The sequence below is a fragment of the Rhinatrema bivittatum genome, chromosome 2, assembly GCF_901001135.1.
Source record: "Rhinatrema bivittatum chromosome 2, aRhiBiv1.1, whole genome shotgun sequence".
Classification (NCBI taxonomy): domain Eukaryota; kingdom Metazoa; phylum Chordata; class Amphibia; order Gymnophiona; family Rhinatrematidae; genus Rhinatrema; species Rhinatrema bivittatum.
The window spans coordinates 27,177,595-27,193,583 of record NC_042616.1 but is presented as its reverse complement, the minus strand read 5'-3'; the positions used below and the strand labels follow the sequence as shown (position 1 = coordinate 27,193,583).

General features: G+C 43.3%; 1 protein-coding gene across 3 annotated transcripts in view; it reads right to left on the bottom strand.

Moving 5' to 3' along the window:
• Window positions 1-15,989, bottom strand: part of LOC115083724 (oocyte zinc finger protein XlCOF6-like) — a 159,204-nt gene that overhangs the window by 11,475 nt on the left and 131,740 nt on the right. For 2 of the 3 annotated variants that reach the window (XM_029587713.1, XM_029587715.1), the window contains exon 4: window positions 2,478-2,849. In XM_029587713.1, the coding sequence (XP_029443573.1) occupies window positions 2,478-2,849 (372 nt within the window). The remainder of the gene's footprint in view (window positions 1-2,477; window positions 2,850-15,989) is intronic. The other variant, XM_029587714.1, reaches the window with a different exon arrangement.

The following is a 15,989-nucleotide window of genomic DNA, read 5'->3' as shown; positions in this document are numbered from 1 at the left end:
CTAGACCCAGGAGAGTGGGAGCTGTCGGCCGATGCGATGTCTCTCATAACCGAGCGTTGGGGGTTGCCGCATCTGGATTTGATGGCGACTCGGCTAAATGCAAAGGCGGCCCGTTTCTTCAGCCGAAGGCGGGAGCACGGTTCGGAGGGTGTGGACGCTCTAGCGATTCCGTGGCCTCTTCACGTTCTCCTCTACGTGTTTCCGCCGTGGCCCCTGGTGGGAAAAGTGTTAAGGCACATAGAATCCCATCGGGGTCTAGTGCTTCTGGTGGCCCCGGAGTGGCCAAGACGTCCGTGGTTCGCAGATCTCGTCAATCTGGCAGTGGACGGGCCTTTGCGTCTCGGTCATCTTCCGGGCCTGCTTCACCAGGGTCCGGTATATTTCGATCAGGCGGATCGCTTCTGTCTGGCGGCTTGGCTTTTGAGAGGCGGCAGTTGAGGAGGAAAGGTTACCCAGAGGCGGTTATTTCTACCCTCCTTAGGGCGCGTAGATCGTCGACTACTCTTGCCTATGCTAGGGTCTGGAAGGTCTTTGACTCATGGTGCCAGAACTTAAATATTTCACCCCGAAAGTCTTCGGTGGGCCATGTCCTTACATTTTTGCAGGATGGTTTGAAGAAAGGGTTTGCCTACAGTTCTCTTCGGGTTCAAGTGGCGGCACTAGGTTGCTTGCTAGGTAAGGTCGAAGGCTTCTCCCTTGCGTGTCACCCGGACGTAGCGCGTTTTTTGTGAGGAGTTAGGAACTTACGCCCTCCTCGGCGGGCCTCCTGTCCTTCTTGGAACCTGAACTTAGTCCTGCGTGGTCTCTGTTCGGCCCCTTTTGAGCTTCTTAAGAGAGCCTCTTTGAAAGATTTGACTCTTAAGACAGTTTTCCTCGTAGCCATTTCTTCTGCACGTCGTGTTTCAGAGCTCCAGGCACTCTCATGTAGGGAGCCGTTCTTGCGTATTTCTGTGTCGGGAGTGTCCTTGCGTACCGTTCCTTCCTTCTTGCCAAAGGTGGTATCGGCTTTTCATGTTAATCAAACGGTGGAATTACCTTCCTTTTCGGAGGAGGACCTCCGATCTTCTCAAGGTCACGACTTGAGACGTCTGGATGTAGGGTGCTCCTACAATATATGGAGGTCACTAATGCGTTTCGGAGGTCGGACCATCTATTCGTGTTGTGGCATGGACCCAGGAAGGGTCTCCAGGCTTCCAAGACAACTGTCGCTCGGTGGTTGAAGAGCGCTATCGCGGCTACATACATTGGTTGTGGTAAGTCTGTTCCAGATGGACTGAAGGCTCATTTGCTGCGTTCTCAGGCGACTTCGTGGGCAGACAGTCAGTTTGTTTCTAGTCAGGAAATTTGCAGGGCGGCCACTTGGAAATCCTTGCATACTTTTGCTAGGCATTATCACTTGGATGTGCGTGCTCCGTCTGAAGAGTCTTTCGGGAGCAGCGTGATTCGAGCGGGACTTTCCGGATCCCACCCCATTTAAGGCGGCTTGGGTACATCCCAGCAGACAGGACTGATCCTGGTACGTACAGGGAAAGGAAAATTAGTTTCTTACCTGATAATTTTCGTTCCTGTAGTACCAAGGATCAGTCCAGACGCCCGCCCGTTTCTGGAGGGTCCGCTCGTACTGCTATCTGTGTTGTGTATTTTTATACCAGTGTCGTTTTTCTGTTCTTTGTTCCATACGGTAAGTTGTTATTCCCTTCTGTTTATTTTACTAGGGAAATATGTTCATTTGTTTAGGTATTCAGGAAAGTGTTACTATTTGATCTGGTCAGTGGGTGACAGACTATTCTGCGGAGGGGTCAATTATTCCTTCTGCTTTGTTATCGATTATACCGAGGGATCGCAGGTGGCACACCAGTATATCTAGGGGGTGCTTTCAGTTTTCTCTCTGACTCCATCTGCTGGAGGGGAGGCATAACCCAGCAGTCTGGACTGATCCTTGCTACTACAGGAACGAAAATTATCAGGTAAGAAACTAATTTTCCTTTATCAGGCATCCCCAGAGCTAATTTAATATTGAAGACACACACACATGGCATTTCACCAAACGCTTCCCTGCACCTTTCCTTGTTTGCCTGGATTTCATTTTTATTTATCTACAATTCTCAGTGAGTAACTTTAAAATGGCATATAACTATGACATGCATTTCAAATGCCTCCATATATATGCAATCAAGCAACTACTAACCCACCCAGATCATTAACATCATCCCTGATTTCCATGGACATATTCTTATTTACTCCTCAGTCATTCAAAATAAACCAATAAAGAACGTGAATGGCAGCGTTCTTATTATATCCTATTCCAATCCATCCCACTGTCATAATTAATACTTGTGTCAGTTCACATATAAGTACTTTTTCATTGATCTTTTGGTTTACTATTAGATCTTGCTTTTGAATGACATTTTCCCCATTCTCAGAACATGAAAATGTTTTCTGTCTGATTTTCTGATACTTTATTAAAAAAAACTTACAATTGTAAGATTCCTCATCTTCAGCACAATTAAAGCTTCTCTCATGTTTCTGTAGATTCTCTGGTGCAATTTCAGGATTAACTTCTGTTTGCAACATTTTCCACACTGTTCCTGGATGTCTCTGGTGCTCAGGAATGTCTGTCAGTTCCCTGTCACTTCTCTCACATGCAGTGACTCCATCCGGTGAGTCTCCTGTGTGGTCTCGCTGTTGCTTCTCCAAATTCAGCCGACTTTGGCTAGTGTCTCCGCCCTCAGTCCTCTGGGAAAGATTCTCACAAACATTTTTTGATTCTCTTGATTTTAGCTGTAGTATTGCAGGACATTCATCTCGATTCTCCTTCCTCTTCTCTTCTTGTATGGCCTCAATATCTGCTGGATATAAAACAAAATCGCAATCAAATAATCTCTGCACTGAGATTGTAATCAATTTGACCCTTAAACCTCAACGTTCCCAATAATGCAACTGAATGCATCGCTATATTATCCTACAACATGCACAACAAATACATTTTTATAGATGCAGGTGGCTGTTTCATATGTGGCCCTAGTACAACTATGGCTACGATGCCATAATTAAAATCAGCAATGCCACCATCCCACCCTTAAGTTTTTTCTTTTGAAATTAAAAATTGCCTTTAAAAATGTTTACATTTTGAAACTTAAGAATCCATCAAGATCAATTATACCTGCCTTAATTCACTTGTCTTTAAACATATGATGCTGATACCATATTAACACAAAGATTCATCCCACTCTTTTCGCTTATCTTTTAAGGACCGCAAATTGGAAAAGCCAAAATTGTAATCAATGTCCCTGACATGGCTACATTTCAAAACTATCTTCCTTAGCGGTAATTGCTTGTCCTCTTTATCAAGGTGCTTCAGCAGACGATCTGCATTTTTATGGCTAAAATTCTTATGAATTTGAACAGCATATTAACTTCGCTTCTTGCTGATCAACTCATGTAGCGGCTGTAATGTAACACATACTCTGGAATCAGGTAACAAAATGAATTCAAACCAACAGACCAGACCCCTCAGAACTCCGCCATTTACAAATCAGCTCTGCACAGCTACAGACTCTCCACCCAAAAACATAAACGAGATTATTACGCTAAAAAAATCCATGACTACAGATTCAACCCCAAAATACTCTTTTCCTACGTCTCAGGTCTTACCACTCCTATCCCTCCTACTACACCTGACTACGATGCCTCCACCAAATGCGAGGAACTAGCCAACTTCTTCGTCAACAAAATTACAACTCTCCTAAAGAGATTCCCCCCCTCATCGAACAGTCTCTCACCCACCCTGCCTGTTCCTTCCTCCCCCACCCAACCCTCAATGCCCGCTCTTGATTTTACCTCCACCATAGAAATCCAAACCATACTCAAAAAACTCAAACCCTCCTCCCATCCTGAAGACCTTATACCTTCCAAAGCACTACTAGCTATACCTAACACAATAGTCAAAGCCATAGCAGATATCATCAACTGCTCGATTGGGGCACGGATCTGTCCCAGATGCACTCAAGCACGCAGTAGTCAGACCCCTCCTCAAGAAATCCTCACTTGACCCTAAAGATCCCGCTAATTTCCGCCCAATCTCCAACCTCCCCTTCATTGCCAAGCTATTGGAAAGAGTTGTCAACTCCCAACTCATGGACTATCTGGTCCTCCACCCATCACAATTTGGTTTCCGGAAACACTTCAACACTGAATCCCTACTGCTCTCCCTCTCAGACCATCTCCTCCAGGGCATGGGCCAAGGCCACAGCTACCTCCTTGCCCTCCTCGACATTTCATCAGCCTTCGACACTATTAGCCACCATCATCTACTAACACGCCTAGAGCACATTGGCATCTCAGACCTGGCTCTTACCTGGTTTAAATCCTTCCTCTCAAACAGAAAGTTCTCCGTTAAAATCGGGAACTCCACATCCACCCCACAGCCCCTCCAGCAGGGAGTCCCCCAAGGCTCATCTCTCTCCTCCACCCTCTTCAACATTTACATCACCCCCCTCTGCCAACTCCTCTCTGATCTCAATCTTAAGTTCTACCTTTACGCTGATGATGTTCAGATCATCATCCCTATCCAGAACTCCATCTCCGACGCCCTAGAGCATTGGAAGAAATGCCTCACAGCCATTAACTCCCTGCTCACTAACCTCCATCTCGCCCTCAATACGAACAAAACTGAACTTCTACTCATCTCCCCACACTCATCCTCCTCCCCTCAGCCATCTGATATTACCAATCTCAACCTCCTCTCAACACAACTATTTGTGAGGGACCTTGGAGTTCTCCTTGACCACCAACTAAGCATGAAGAACTACATAAATTCCATTCTCAAAACCTGCTTTTTCAAACTTAATGTGCTTAAAAAAACTCAGACCCCTTCTACACACCCAAGACTTCCGTACAGTTATCCAGGCCACCATCTCATCCAAATTAGACTATTGTAATGCTCTACTCCTAGGGCTCCCTTACTCTTCCATTAAACCTTAATGAACTTACATCTCTCGAACCCACCTCCACATTGGAAATATCAAACATTCTGAAGAAGATAAAACCGTCTTCTCACCCCCTAGACCATATCCCATCAAACCTGCTGAGTTCCATCCCTGACATTGTGGCCAAACCACTTGTAGACATTATCAACCTCTCTCTCACCCAAGGCCAAGTTCCCAACCAACTCAAGTCTGCAATGCTTAAACCTCTCCTCAAAAAACCCAACCTTCCCACCACAGATCCTGCAAACTACAGACCTATAGCAAACCTTCCTATGTTAGCTAAAATTATGGAGAAAGTGGTCAACCGACAACTCTCTGAATTCCTTGATGACAACAATATCCTTACCAATAACCAATACGGATTCCGGAAGAAAAAGAACACCGAATCACTATTAGCCACTCTAGCTGACACCATTATCTTCAATCTTGAGAAAGGCCAACCTTGCCTTCTCGCACTCTTGGATCTGTCAGCAGCGCTCGACACCGTGAATCATTCTGGCTTACTACAACGACTCACAGACATCGGCATCACAGGAGCAGCGTACAACTGGTTTAAATCCTTCCTAGAGAACAGAACATACAGAGTCAAAATAAACAACAAGGAATCCCACCCCATCCAAGCCAAAATGGGGGTACCACAAGGATCCTCACTCTCCCCCACCCTTTTCAACATCTATCTTCTCCCACTCTGTCACCTCCTCACTAACCTCAAACTTACCCATTTCCTATATGCGGATGACATACAAATTATCATCCCCATAACGGACACCTTACAGAAGACCATGGCCTACAGGAACTCCCGGTATATAAAAACTATAAATAAATAAATAAATAAATAAATAAATAAACAAACCACTACAAATGTTACAACATGCTACAGCGAGACTCATTGCAAACTCCCGTAAATATGACCACATCAATCCCATCCTTAGAGACCTACACTGGCTCCCCATAGTCTCTCGTATTGTCTACAAAACCCTCACCATAATGCATAAAGCAATTCACACCCACAACTCCAACTGGCTAGACTTCCCTTTCACAACTCCTCAGTCCAGTCGACCCACTAGAACGACCAAAAAAGGCACCCTATTGTGCCCTCCCTGAAAACAGCCCACCTCTCCTCTACACGTGACCGTGCACTCTCCATAGCAGGTCCAACTCATTGGAACACACTGCCGCCTGACCTACGCCTCGAACCATGTACGAACAACTTCAAAAAGAAATTGAAAACATGGTTGTTCAAGCAAGCCTACCCAGAATAAAAGGCTACCACACTGTTTCCAAAAATAGACCACTTTGCGTCTACTCTTTTCTCCTCATATTGAGGAACTATATTTTGTTATCCTCTCTCTTCTCACATTGAGGAACCATGTTATTGTTATCATTTCTATTCTCTTCTACTTCTTGTTACCCCCCCTCCCAATTTTGATTTCACTGTTAAAATGTAATTTCCAAGCTTAACCCGTTTGCTGTAAACCGGCATGATGTCCACAACTAATGCCGGTATATAAAAATGTTCAAATAAATAAATAAATAAAAGATGGGAAACAGAGGGTGGGCTCCTGTATTACTCGACCAATCTCAGTGTATGTAATGATGTAGAACAAGAGCACGTACAGGACAACACATCAATCAAAGTAAAGACATCCAATCCAGTTCTTCATTCAAGCCTTATGGAGTGCAAACGTTTTAACCTAAAGATCCAAAACTGCTCTTGAAAATTTAGGCGCACTGATCTATCTCCATCTCCAGGTGAATAAATCATCTGCTCAAATACTGTCCATCTGAATTGCTCAAAAGTGTGTTGACAATCGATGCAATGCTGAATAATGGGTACACTCAAAGAAACTTTGTTTACCTAGGACCAGTATTCTACTAATCTCAATCTCAATGTTCTGCCTATATACAACTTCAGACACTTTCAAATCAATACATAGACAACATAATTGGAAGAACAGTATGGCAGACCCCCTTCTTTTCACTTGATATCCCGACATTGGATCCACCCAATCTGTTTCCTCTTCAGCACTGGCACAAAAGTCGCACCTTCCATAAACTCCATGTCCCACTGACAGGTTCATATCATTGGTTTAATTGAAATAATAGCATACAATGCGATCTCCACCTGGAGGTGAAGATCGATCAGCACACCTACATTTTCAAGAGCAGTTTTGGATCTTTATGTTAAACGCATATGCTCCGCAAGGCTTGAATGAAGAGTTGGATTGGACATAAGAACGTAAGGCTTATGTCCAATCCACACTGGGTCGGACCAAAGGTCCATCAGGCCCAGCATCTTGTTTCCTACAGTAACCAAGCCAGGTCACAAGTACTTGGCAGGATCCCAAAGGATAGATAGATTCCAAGCTGCTTATCCCAAGAATAAGCAATGGAATTCTGCAACTCTACTTTAATAATGGTTAATGGACTTTTCCTCCACGAACTTGTCCAACCCTTTATTAAACGCAGTTACACTAATAGCTTTCAACACATGCTCTGGCAACAAATTCCAGAGCTTAATTATACATTGAGTAAAAACATTTTCTCTTATTAGTTTTTGTAAAATCAGGGACTGCTAACCCATCCTTCATTTTAGAGAGGTAAAGCACCTGTTTAGCCACCCTAGGAGGTCTATGTCTATGTCTCCAAATAAATTTAAAAACCCGGGATTGAAGAGATTGTAGAAAGTTGTATGGAACTGCAATAGGAAGGGTTTGAAAATAGTACAGCAATCTTGGCAAAATATTCATTTTAACTGCAGCTATCAGCCAAACCAAGAAAGATTATAAGCAGACCACATTTCCATAGCTCTAGAGGTGCGATCTAATAGTGGGGTATAATTGAAAACAATTGTTTCCAATCAGCTGACAGCTGTATGCCCAAATATCCAATGCTCTGTTTTGCCCTCTTAAAAGGAAAGTTCCCGCATAGGCGATCCATCTATTCTGTATCCAGAATTAAATTCAAGATTTCCAAATTACTCATATTTACTTTAAACCCAGACAGCTTTCTATATCTACCTAGTTCCTGAAACAAAGTGGGCATAGATAGTTGTAGATTTGCCACTGCAAGCAAATCATCATCTGCGAACAATGAAATCTTAAATTGACCTTGTCCCCAACATATCCCCTTTATATTCAGATTTTGTCGAATGGCCTCCGCTAGGGGTTCCATCATCAGGGCAAAGAGTAGTGGGGAAAGTGGACATCCCTGATGAGTCCCACATCCCAAGGCGAAAGATCCCGAATAGCAGCCATTAATTTTAATGCAGGCTTTTGGGGCAGAATACATTACCCGTATCCATGCTAAAAAGTTTTGATCGAGTCCTACCTTTTCTAGAGCTTTAAACATGAAAGGCCAATGGACCCTGTCGAACGCCTTTTCGGCATCAATGGCTAATAATACTGCTGGAATTTTCCCAACCTTAGCAGCCCTGGCCAAATTAATTTTTCTACTATCATCTGCGGCTTCTCTGCCAGGTATAAAACTGATCTACATGTATCAACTCTGGCAGAACCCCAATGAGCCTCTCTGCCACAAACAGACCTATCTTTCCCAGGTTTTGGGAGCACCGTAATACCCACTAACTCCATAGAAATTAGTATACCTGAGTTGTTCAATATTGCATTACAAAGTTTTTGTAGGTAGGGGATTAATAGATCACGGAATGCCTTATTGATTTTTAAAGAAGAAATAGCTACATAAATTTCCCCTTGAGTGATTTCCCAATCTAGCTGTTGTGATTGTCCAGGAGTGAGACTGGGCAGCCATATTCCATCTAAATATAAAAGTCAATATCCAAGGCCTCAATCCCATCATCACCCCCAAACAAATCCTTATAGAACTGGACAAACCGTTCCAGAATTAAATCATCATATACAGTATCTCCCAAATCGGATTTAACTTTCAATATTTGACTCTGGGATGTTTGCTTTTCAGTTGCCAAGCCAATAATTTACTTGGTTTATTCCCTTGCTCAAAATAAACCCGACGTGATCTATCCAATTTATGTTGAATTTCCCCATCTATGATACCCTGTAATTTAGCTCGTTTACTATCTAGTTCCTATAATGTTTTCACCTTCCCATCCACTTTATGGCATTGCTCTAAATTTTGAATAGACAAGATCAGGTTTTCCTTCTCCAGCCAGGTTTGTTTCCTTATCATTGTTGCCATGGAAATCAATTTGCCATGGATGACAGTTTAGTAATAATCCCACAATGTTTGGAGACCTCACTATTGTTATTGATTTGACAATACTCCTTCATATCGGAGCATAGTGCCTTACAGAAGCCTTTATCCAAAAGTAGTGAATCATTCAGTCTCCAATATTTCAAGCTGCCTTCCTCGGGCAAGATTCAAAAGTGGCCAGAAATTAGGGCATGATCCAACCATGCTATTTGGCCTATCTCTACCGATATGTTTTTGGGAGATAAGTATTAGTTACAGGGGTGCATATCTATCGTAGAATAGGAGTTGTGAACCCAAGGCATTGGGAAACCTGCCTTGCTTCAATCAACTCTCTCCTCACCAACATCCACCTTGCCCTAAACACTAACAAAACAGAACTCCTGTTTATTTCCCATGACACTACTCCTAAGCCATCCATCACGATTGACCCAGCTTTAAAGTCCATCTCTGTACAAACTGCCAAAAGAGACCTTGGAGTCCTTATTGACCAACAACTAAACATGAAGAAATATGTAAGCTCCATCCTTAAAGAAGGCTTCTATAAGCTCAACGTTTTAAAGAAACTAAAGCCCTTACTTCACTCCCATGACTTCCGAACTGTGATCCAAACCACCCTCTCTTCCAAGCTAGACTACTGCAACTCACTCTTCTAGGACTCCCTTATTCCACCATAAAACCTATTCAAATGCTCCAAAACACTATGGCAAGAATCATAGCAAATGTCCGTAAAACAGACCATATTACCCCCATTCTCAAAGACCTACACTGGCTTCCCATCCCCTCCCGTATCCTATATAAAACCCTCACCATCGTCCACAAAGCCATTTACTCCCACCACTCCAACTGGCTCGATCTACCCTTCACATCTGCACACATGAATTGGCCTACCAGAACAATCAAAGGAACTCTGTGTGTGCCCTCTCTCAAAACAGCACACCTCTCATCCACAAGGGAGCATGCCCTCACAATCGCAGGCCCCTCACAGTGGAACTCCCTCCCACCTAATCTCAGTCTCGAACCTTGTTACCTCAAATTTAGAAAGAAACTAAAAACATGGTTGTTTAAATAGGCCTTCCCCGATTAACAGTCCTTTCCCCCACCCTCCTGTAACCAGAACAGATTCCTTACCAAAGTCTAGGAATTGATTCCTTTACCATGTACTCTTATGTCTATGCATCTTTGTATATAAACCTAGCAATTGTGACATTTCTCCCATCTAAATATGCTTCATAGTTCTTATGTTTATTCTCTCTCACCTTAAGAATTTCTTTTACGGTTGCACTATCTTTCTGACTTTTGTGCCCCCGCCCCAAGTTTTAATTTTCCCTGTTACATGTATTTTCAAACATTTCTGTTATACTATAAACTGGTATGATGTCCATACGAATGTGGGTACAGAAAAAGTTTTTAAATAAATAGAGAAAAAAGTGTAATCCTTCCCCTGGGCATGGAAAACCCTCCAAATATCATGCAGCCCCCATGACTCTAATAGATGTTTAAGGTGGAGTCTATGTATTGAGACCATCTCTGGGGCTGGGATTGTTATCCATCTGAATATTAAAGGAAAGATTGAAATCCCCATCTACCAACGCTGCCCCTTTGAGAAATTCACTCAAATCCTGCTCCATCTTTCCAAAGAGGTCACCTTGTGCAATATTAGGGCATCCAAATGGCAGATGAAATTTAAATGTGGACTAGTGCAAGGTGATGCATATAGAGAAAAATAACCATTGCTGTAGTTACACGATGTTAGGTTCCATATTAGGAGCTACCACCCAGGAAAAAGATCTAGGCATCATAGTGGATAATACTTTAAAATCGTCAGCTCAGTGTGCTGCAGCAGTCTTAAAAGCAAACACTCGGGCCGATACAGTAAGGAGCGGTAGGAAGAGGTGCGTTAGTGCCAGGCGCACCCGTGTTTGCCGCACACAGTCCGGCTCACCTACCGCTCGATACTGTATTAAAATGGCATGCAAATGCAAGCCACGTCCAAGAAGCGTCCGTGAAGCGTTAGGCCCGCGCAATCCATTTTGCTGTATAGAGCCCTATACAGGGCCTATACAGTAACCTGGGTGCGCTGGTACCTGTCATTTCAAATAACAGGTACCAGGAAGTGGATGGTTCTCCTATGCTCGGGTCCTCTCTCCCCCCCCCCCCTCCCGAAGCAAGGCGCAGGGCGAAAATTAAAACAAAAGTGAATAAAGTGTAATAAAAGTAAACTTACTGCATGTGAATTTTCTTTGAACACTCCTCTCTCTCCTCCTCCCGAGGCACGCACCGCGGCTCTCGGGGGCAGCCGGCGGGTGTGCATTCATCCGGGCGGGAGCCGGCGGACATGCATTCAGCCAGGCGGAGGGAGCCGGCCGTGAAAGTGGCTTCCAGCAGCCCCTGCCGGTGAAGGTGAATGAATGTGCGCCTCTGCGTGCAATTTGGGGGCTCAAGGTGTGACGTCACGGCATGTGACGTCTGCGTTCGCTAATGCACTGCCTTGAGCGCCCAAATTGCATTCATTCACCTTCGCCGGCGGGGGCTGCTGGAAGCCGCTTTCGCCGCCGGCTGCCCCCGGGAGGCAGGGGAGCCGCAGTATGTGCCTCGGGAGGAGGGGGAGAGAGAATTGTTCAAAGAAAATTCACATGCAGTAAGTTTACTTTTATTACACTTTATTTACTTTTGTTTTAATGACATGTCGAGCCAATTTTCGCCCTGTGCCTTGCTTCGGGGGAGGGGGGGGGGGGAGGGGGGGATTTTGACCGGAGCCTGCCTATTGCTGTCACATCACACTAACGCCAGGGTAAGGGTCCCGGGGGGTGAGGGGGTCGTTTGCCCATGAAATTTCATCTCTCTGACCTGACGCTCCACACTAACGCAGGGGTAAGGGTAGGCGGTAAGTTAGCAGGTTAAACACGCGGCAAAACTGCAAGTTAAAAAGGCGATAGTCAGGGTGCACGTTACTGTATGGGAGGGAATAACTAATCGGAGCATTTACATCTCATATACATGCTGCGGGCGGATAGGGTTACCGGTTGATTTAAAGAAGTGGTAAGGATGAGTTAAAAAGGATAGTGAATCGCGGGTTGGACTTACGCGGCCAAATAGTGAGTTAGAAGCGGGTTAGAAGCAGGGTAACCACGGCTGCGCTTTACTGTATCGGCCTGACTGTTAGGAATTATTAAGAAGGGAATGGTTAAAATGGAAAATGTCAATTTCTCTATATCGCTCCATTGTGAGACCGCATCTTGAATACTGTGTACAATTCTGGTCGCCGCATCTCAAAAAAAGATATAATTGCGATGGAGAAGGTACAGAGAAGGGCAACCAAAATGATAAAGGGGATGGAACAGCTCCCCTATGAGGAAAGACTAAAGAGGTTAGGACTTTTCAGCTTGGAGAAGAGACGGCTGAGGGGGGATATGATAGAGGTCTTTAAGATCATGAGAGGTCTTGAAAGAGTAGATGTGAATTGGTTATTTACACTTTCGGATAATAGAAGGACTAGGACTAACAGTCCATAAAGTTAGCAAGTAACACATTTAAGACTAATCAGAGAAAATTATTTTTTCACTCAGTGCACAATTAAACTCTGGAATTTGTTGCCAGAGGATGTGGTTAGTGCAGTTAGTGTAGCTGTGTTCAAAAAAGGTTTGGATAAGTTCTTGGAGAAGTCCATTAACTGCTATTAATCAAGTTTACTTAGGGAATGGCCACTGCTATTAATTGCATCAGTAGCATGGGATCTTCTTAGTGCTTGGGTAATTGCCAGGTTCTTGTAGCCTGGTTTGGCCTCTGTTGGAAACAGGATGCTGGGCTTGATGGACCCTTGGTTTGACCAAGCATGGCAATTTATGTTCTTCTGTTCATATATATTGATTAAAGTTACTGAATGCATGTCTATCTTAGCTCAAATTGTTATATATCTTCCCTCTATCTTTTTTAGAGGCAAGAACTTCAAACTTTAAATCTCTAGAGATGAGAACCACCCCCACCCCCCCTTTTTTTTTTCTTATGTAACCGATTAGAGACCAAAAACATATGTGGATAACTAACATGCTTTAATTGTTCATCTTTGGCTAGTAGATGAGTTTCTTGTATAAAAAAAATTGAAGGTCTCTGAGCCTTCGCCTCTTCAAACAAAAGTTGCCTTTTCCTCGGAATGTTTAAACCTTTCACATTCAACGTAACAATTGAAATATCTTTCATAATGGTAACTGAGTACAAAGGAAGCAAGCATTTCAATAGGCTTTTCCTGGTCCCATTTACATAAACCGATAACTGTATAGGTGCTCACTTAGTCATTAACTCCCCATTCCCTCCCCCCAATATTCCCCAGTCACCAAAATTTGAAGGCGTGAGTGTCTTTTCCATGAACATACTAACCATGAGGAATGACTTCATTTCTGCTGGCCGTGTTGAAAGATGTTTCCTAAAAGCTGCTTTATTAGCATAGCACCTTGTAGGACAAATGATCCATTAAATCCCAATGTTACATTTTTTATCTGAGCAAGTCCTGACCAAAACAGGATAAGCAGACTAACCATAAACCTGCGATCACATACAGAATCCACTCAGGTGTCTGGTTTAGAGGCCGGTGTATCACCACTAGAGTTTCTGTAAAGCCGTTTGCCTCCTTTATTTATTTGTTGCCAAACTATCTCTCTTAGGGCCCAACCGACCCTGAGCTTTAGGAGCTTTGATTTCAATTTCCTTTTCCTTTACGATGGCTTCTGCAGCTTCCATTGTGCGTGCTATGAACAATAGGCCACTGATTGTAAATGAGATCCCGAAGGGGTACAACCACTTGTACCTGGATATTGTCCACCCTAAGGGACTCCGTTATGTATTTCATCTGACGAATACGTTGCAAGGTTATGGGCGACAAATAGTTGAAAATCTGCAGCTTCATTCTTTTCCATACAATTATTCCCTTTGTTCTCACCTTCGGCATTATAAGATCTTTAACGGGGAAATCATGTAGGGCCGCCACTATACCCCTCTTGGTGAATTGTTACTTACTTTGCCCAGTGAGCGATGTGTGCAATCTACTTTGATTTCCATCTCTGAAGAATCCAGGGACTCGGCGTGAAGGATGATCAAACTACAATCTAAACTCAAGACCCTCTTTCTTATACAGAAAACCTTGCTCCTCGGAACATCTCAGCAACCTTCTCACTTCAGATCTACCACTCATAGATGTCTCTACGCCCAATACGGCCCTCCAATCCTGGTCCAAAATAACTAAATCTATAGCAAATACTCTCTGCCCACAGACAAACAAAACAAGGTCTTCTAATGCATCCAAAAGACAACCCTGGTTTAACGATGAACTGAGAAAGCTCAAACAACTACTTCGGCAGAAAGAAAGAAAATGGCGTAAAGTCCCCTCACCGGCCTCACTATCTGAATACAAACGCTCACTCCATTTATACAAAAGTACCACGCTGAAAACAAAAAGAGACTATTACGCCCGGAAAGTTCATCATCTAATCTTTGATTCAAAAGCCCTATTCTCCTTTGTCTCCAGCCTCACTAAACCCATCATTCCAGATATCCCACCAGAGTTAGCCCAGACTAAAGCAGATGAATTGGCTCTTCATTTCAATAAAAAAATAACAGATCTCTTCAATCAGCTGATTACAAACACTACTACTCCAGATATCACATATCTCCCCCAAGACAAAAACATCCAGCTTAACACTTTCGAACCCATCACAATCACAGAGATACATTCGGTGTTAAAGAAAATGAAACCATCATCACACCCATTTGATCAAATACCTTCCAAATTGCTTCTTCTCATCCCTGATACCATAGCAAAAACACTGGCAGAAATCATAAATTGCTCCCTATCACATGGGATCTACCCAGATGACCTAAAAACAGCCTCAATCAAGCCACTGCTAAAAAAACCAAATCTAAATGCTTGTGATCCCAATAACTTCCGCCCGATTTCCAACCTCCCATTCATAGCTAAAATCTTGGAAAAATTGGTAAACACCCAACTATCCAACTACTTAGAGGACCACAGTATTCTGTCCCCAAACCAATATGGTTTTCGCAAAGCTGCAAGCACCGAAACCCTACTGCTCTCTCTCACGGACTTCCTCATTTCTGGAATTGACAAAGGCCAAACATTTTTACTAATACTCCTTGACTTCTCGGCGGCCTTCGACACCGTCAATCACACCCTACTCCTAAAACAACTGGCAAACATAGGATTGACAGGTGCTACACTAAACTGGTTCAAAACATTCCTAGAAAACAGAGGATATAGAGTCAAAATTCACAATAAAGAATCCCAATACCACCCTTCTAACAGAGGAGTGCCGCAAGGTTCATCACTTTCACCCACGCTCTTTAATGTCTACCTGTTACCACTATGTCAACTTCTTACAAAATTAAACCTGAAACACTTCCTTTTCGCTGACGATGTACAGATCGTGATTCCCATAAAAGAAACAATCTCAAAAACAATGGAACACTGGGACAGTTGCTTATTAGAAATTAAACTTCTTCTCACCAGCCTAAACCTCGTACTTAACGCTTCAAAAACGGAATTCCTGCTCATATCACCGGAAAACAATAACACACTTCCAAAATCAACTGCACTCCTTCAATCTACCCATGTAAGAGATCTAGGAGCTATCTTAGACAATCGTCTCAACCTTAAAACATTCATTAACCAAACCACCAAAGATTGCTTCTACAAATTACACATTCTGAAAAGAATCAAACCACTTTTCCACGCTATGGACTTTAGAACAATCTTGCAAGCAATAATTTTTTCAAAACTAGATTATTGCAACTCTTTACTAT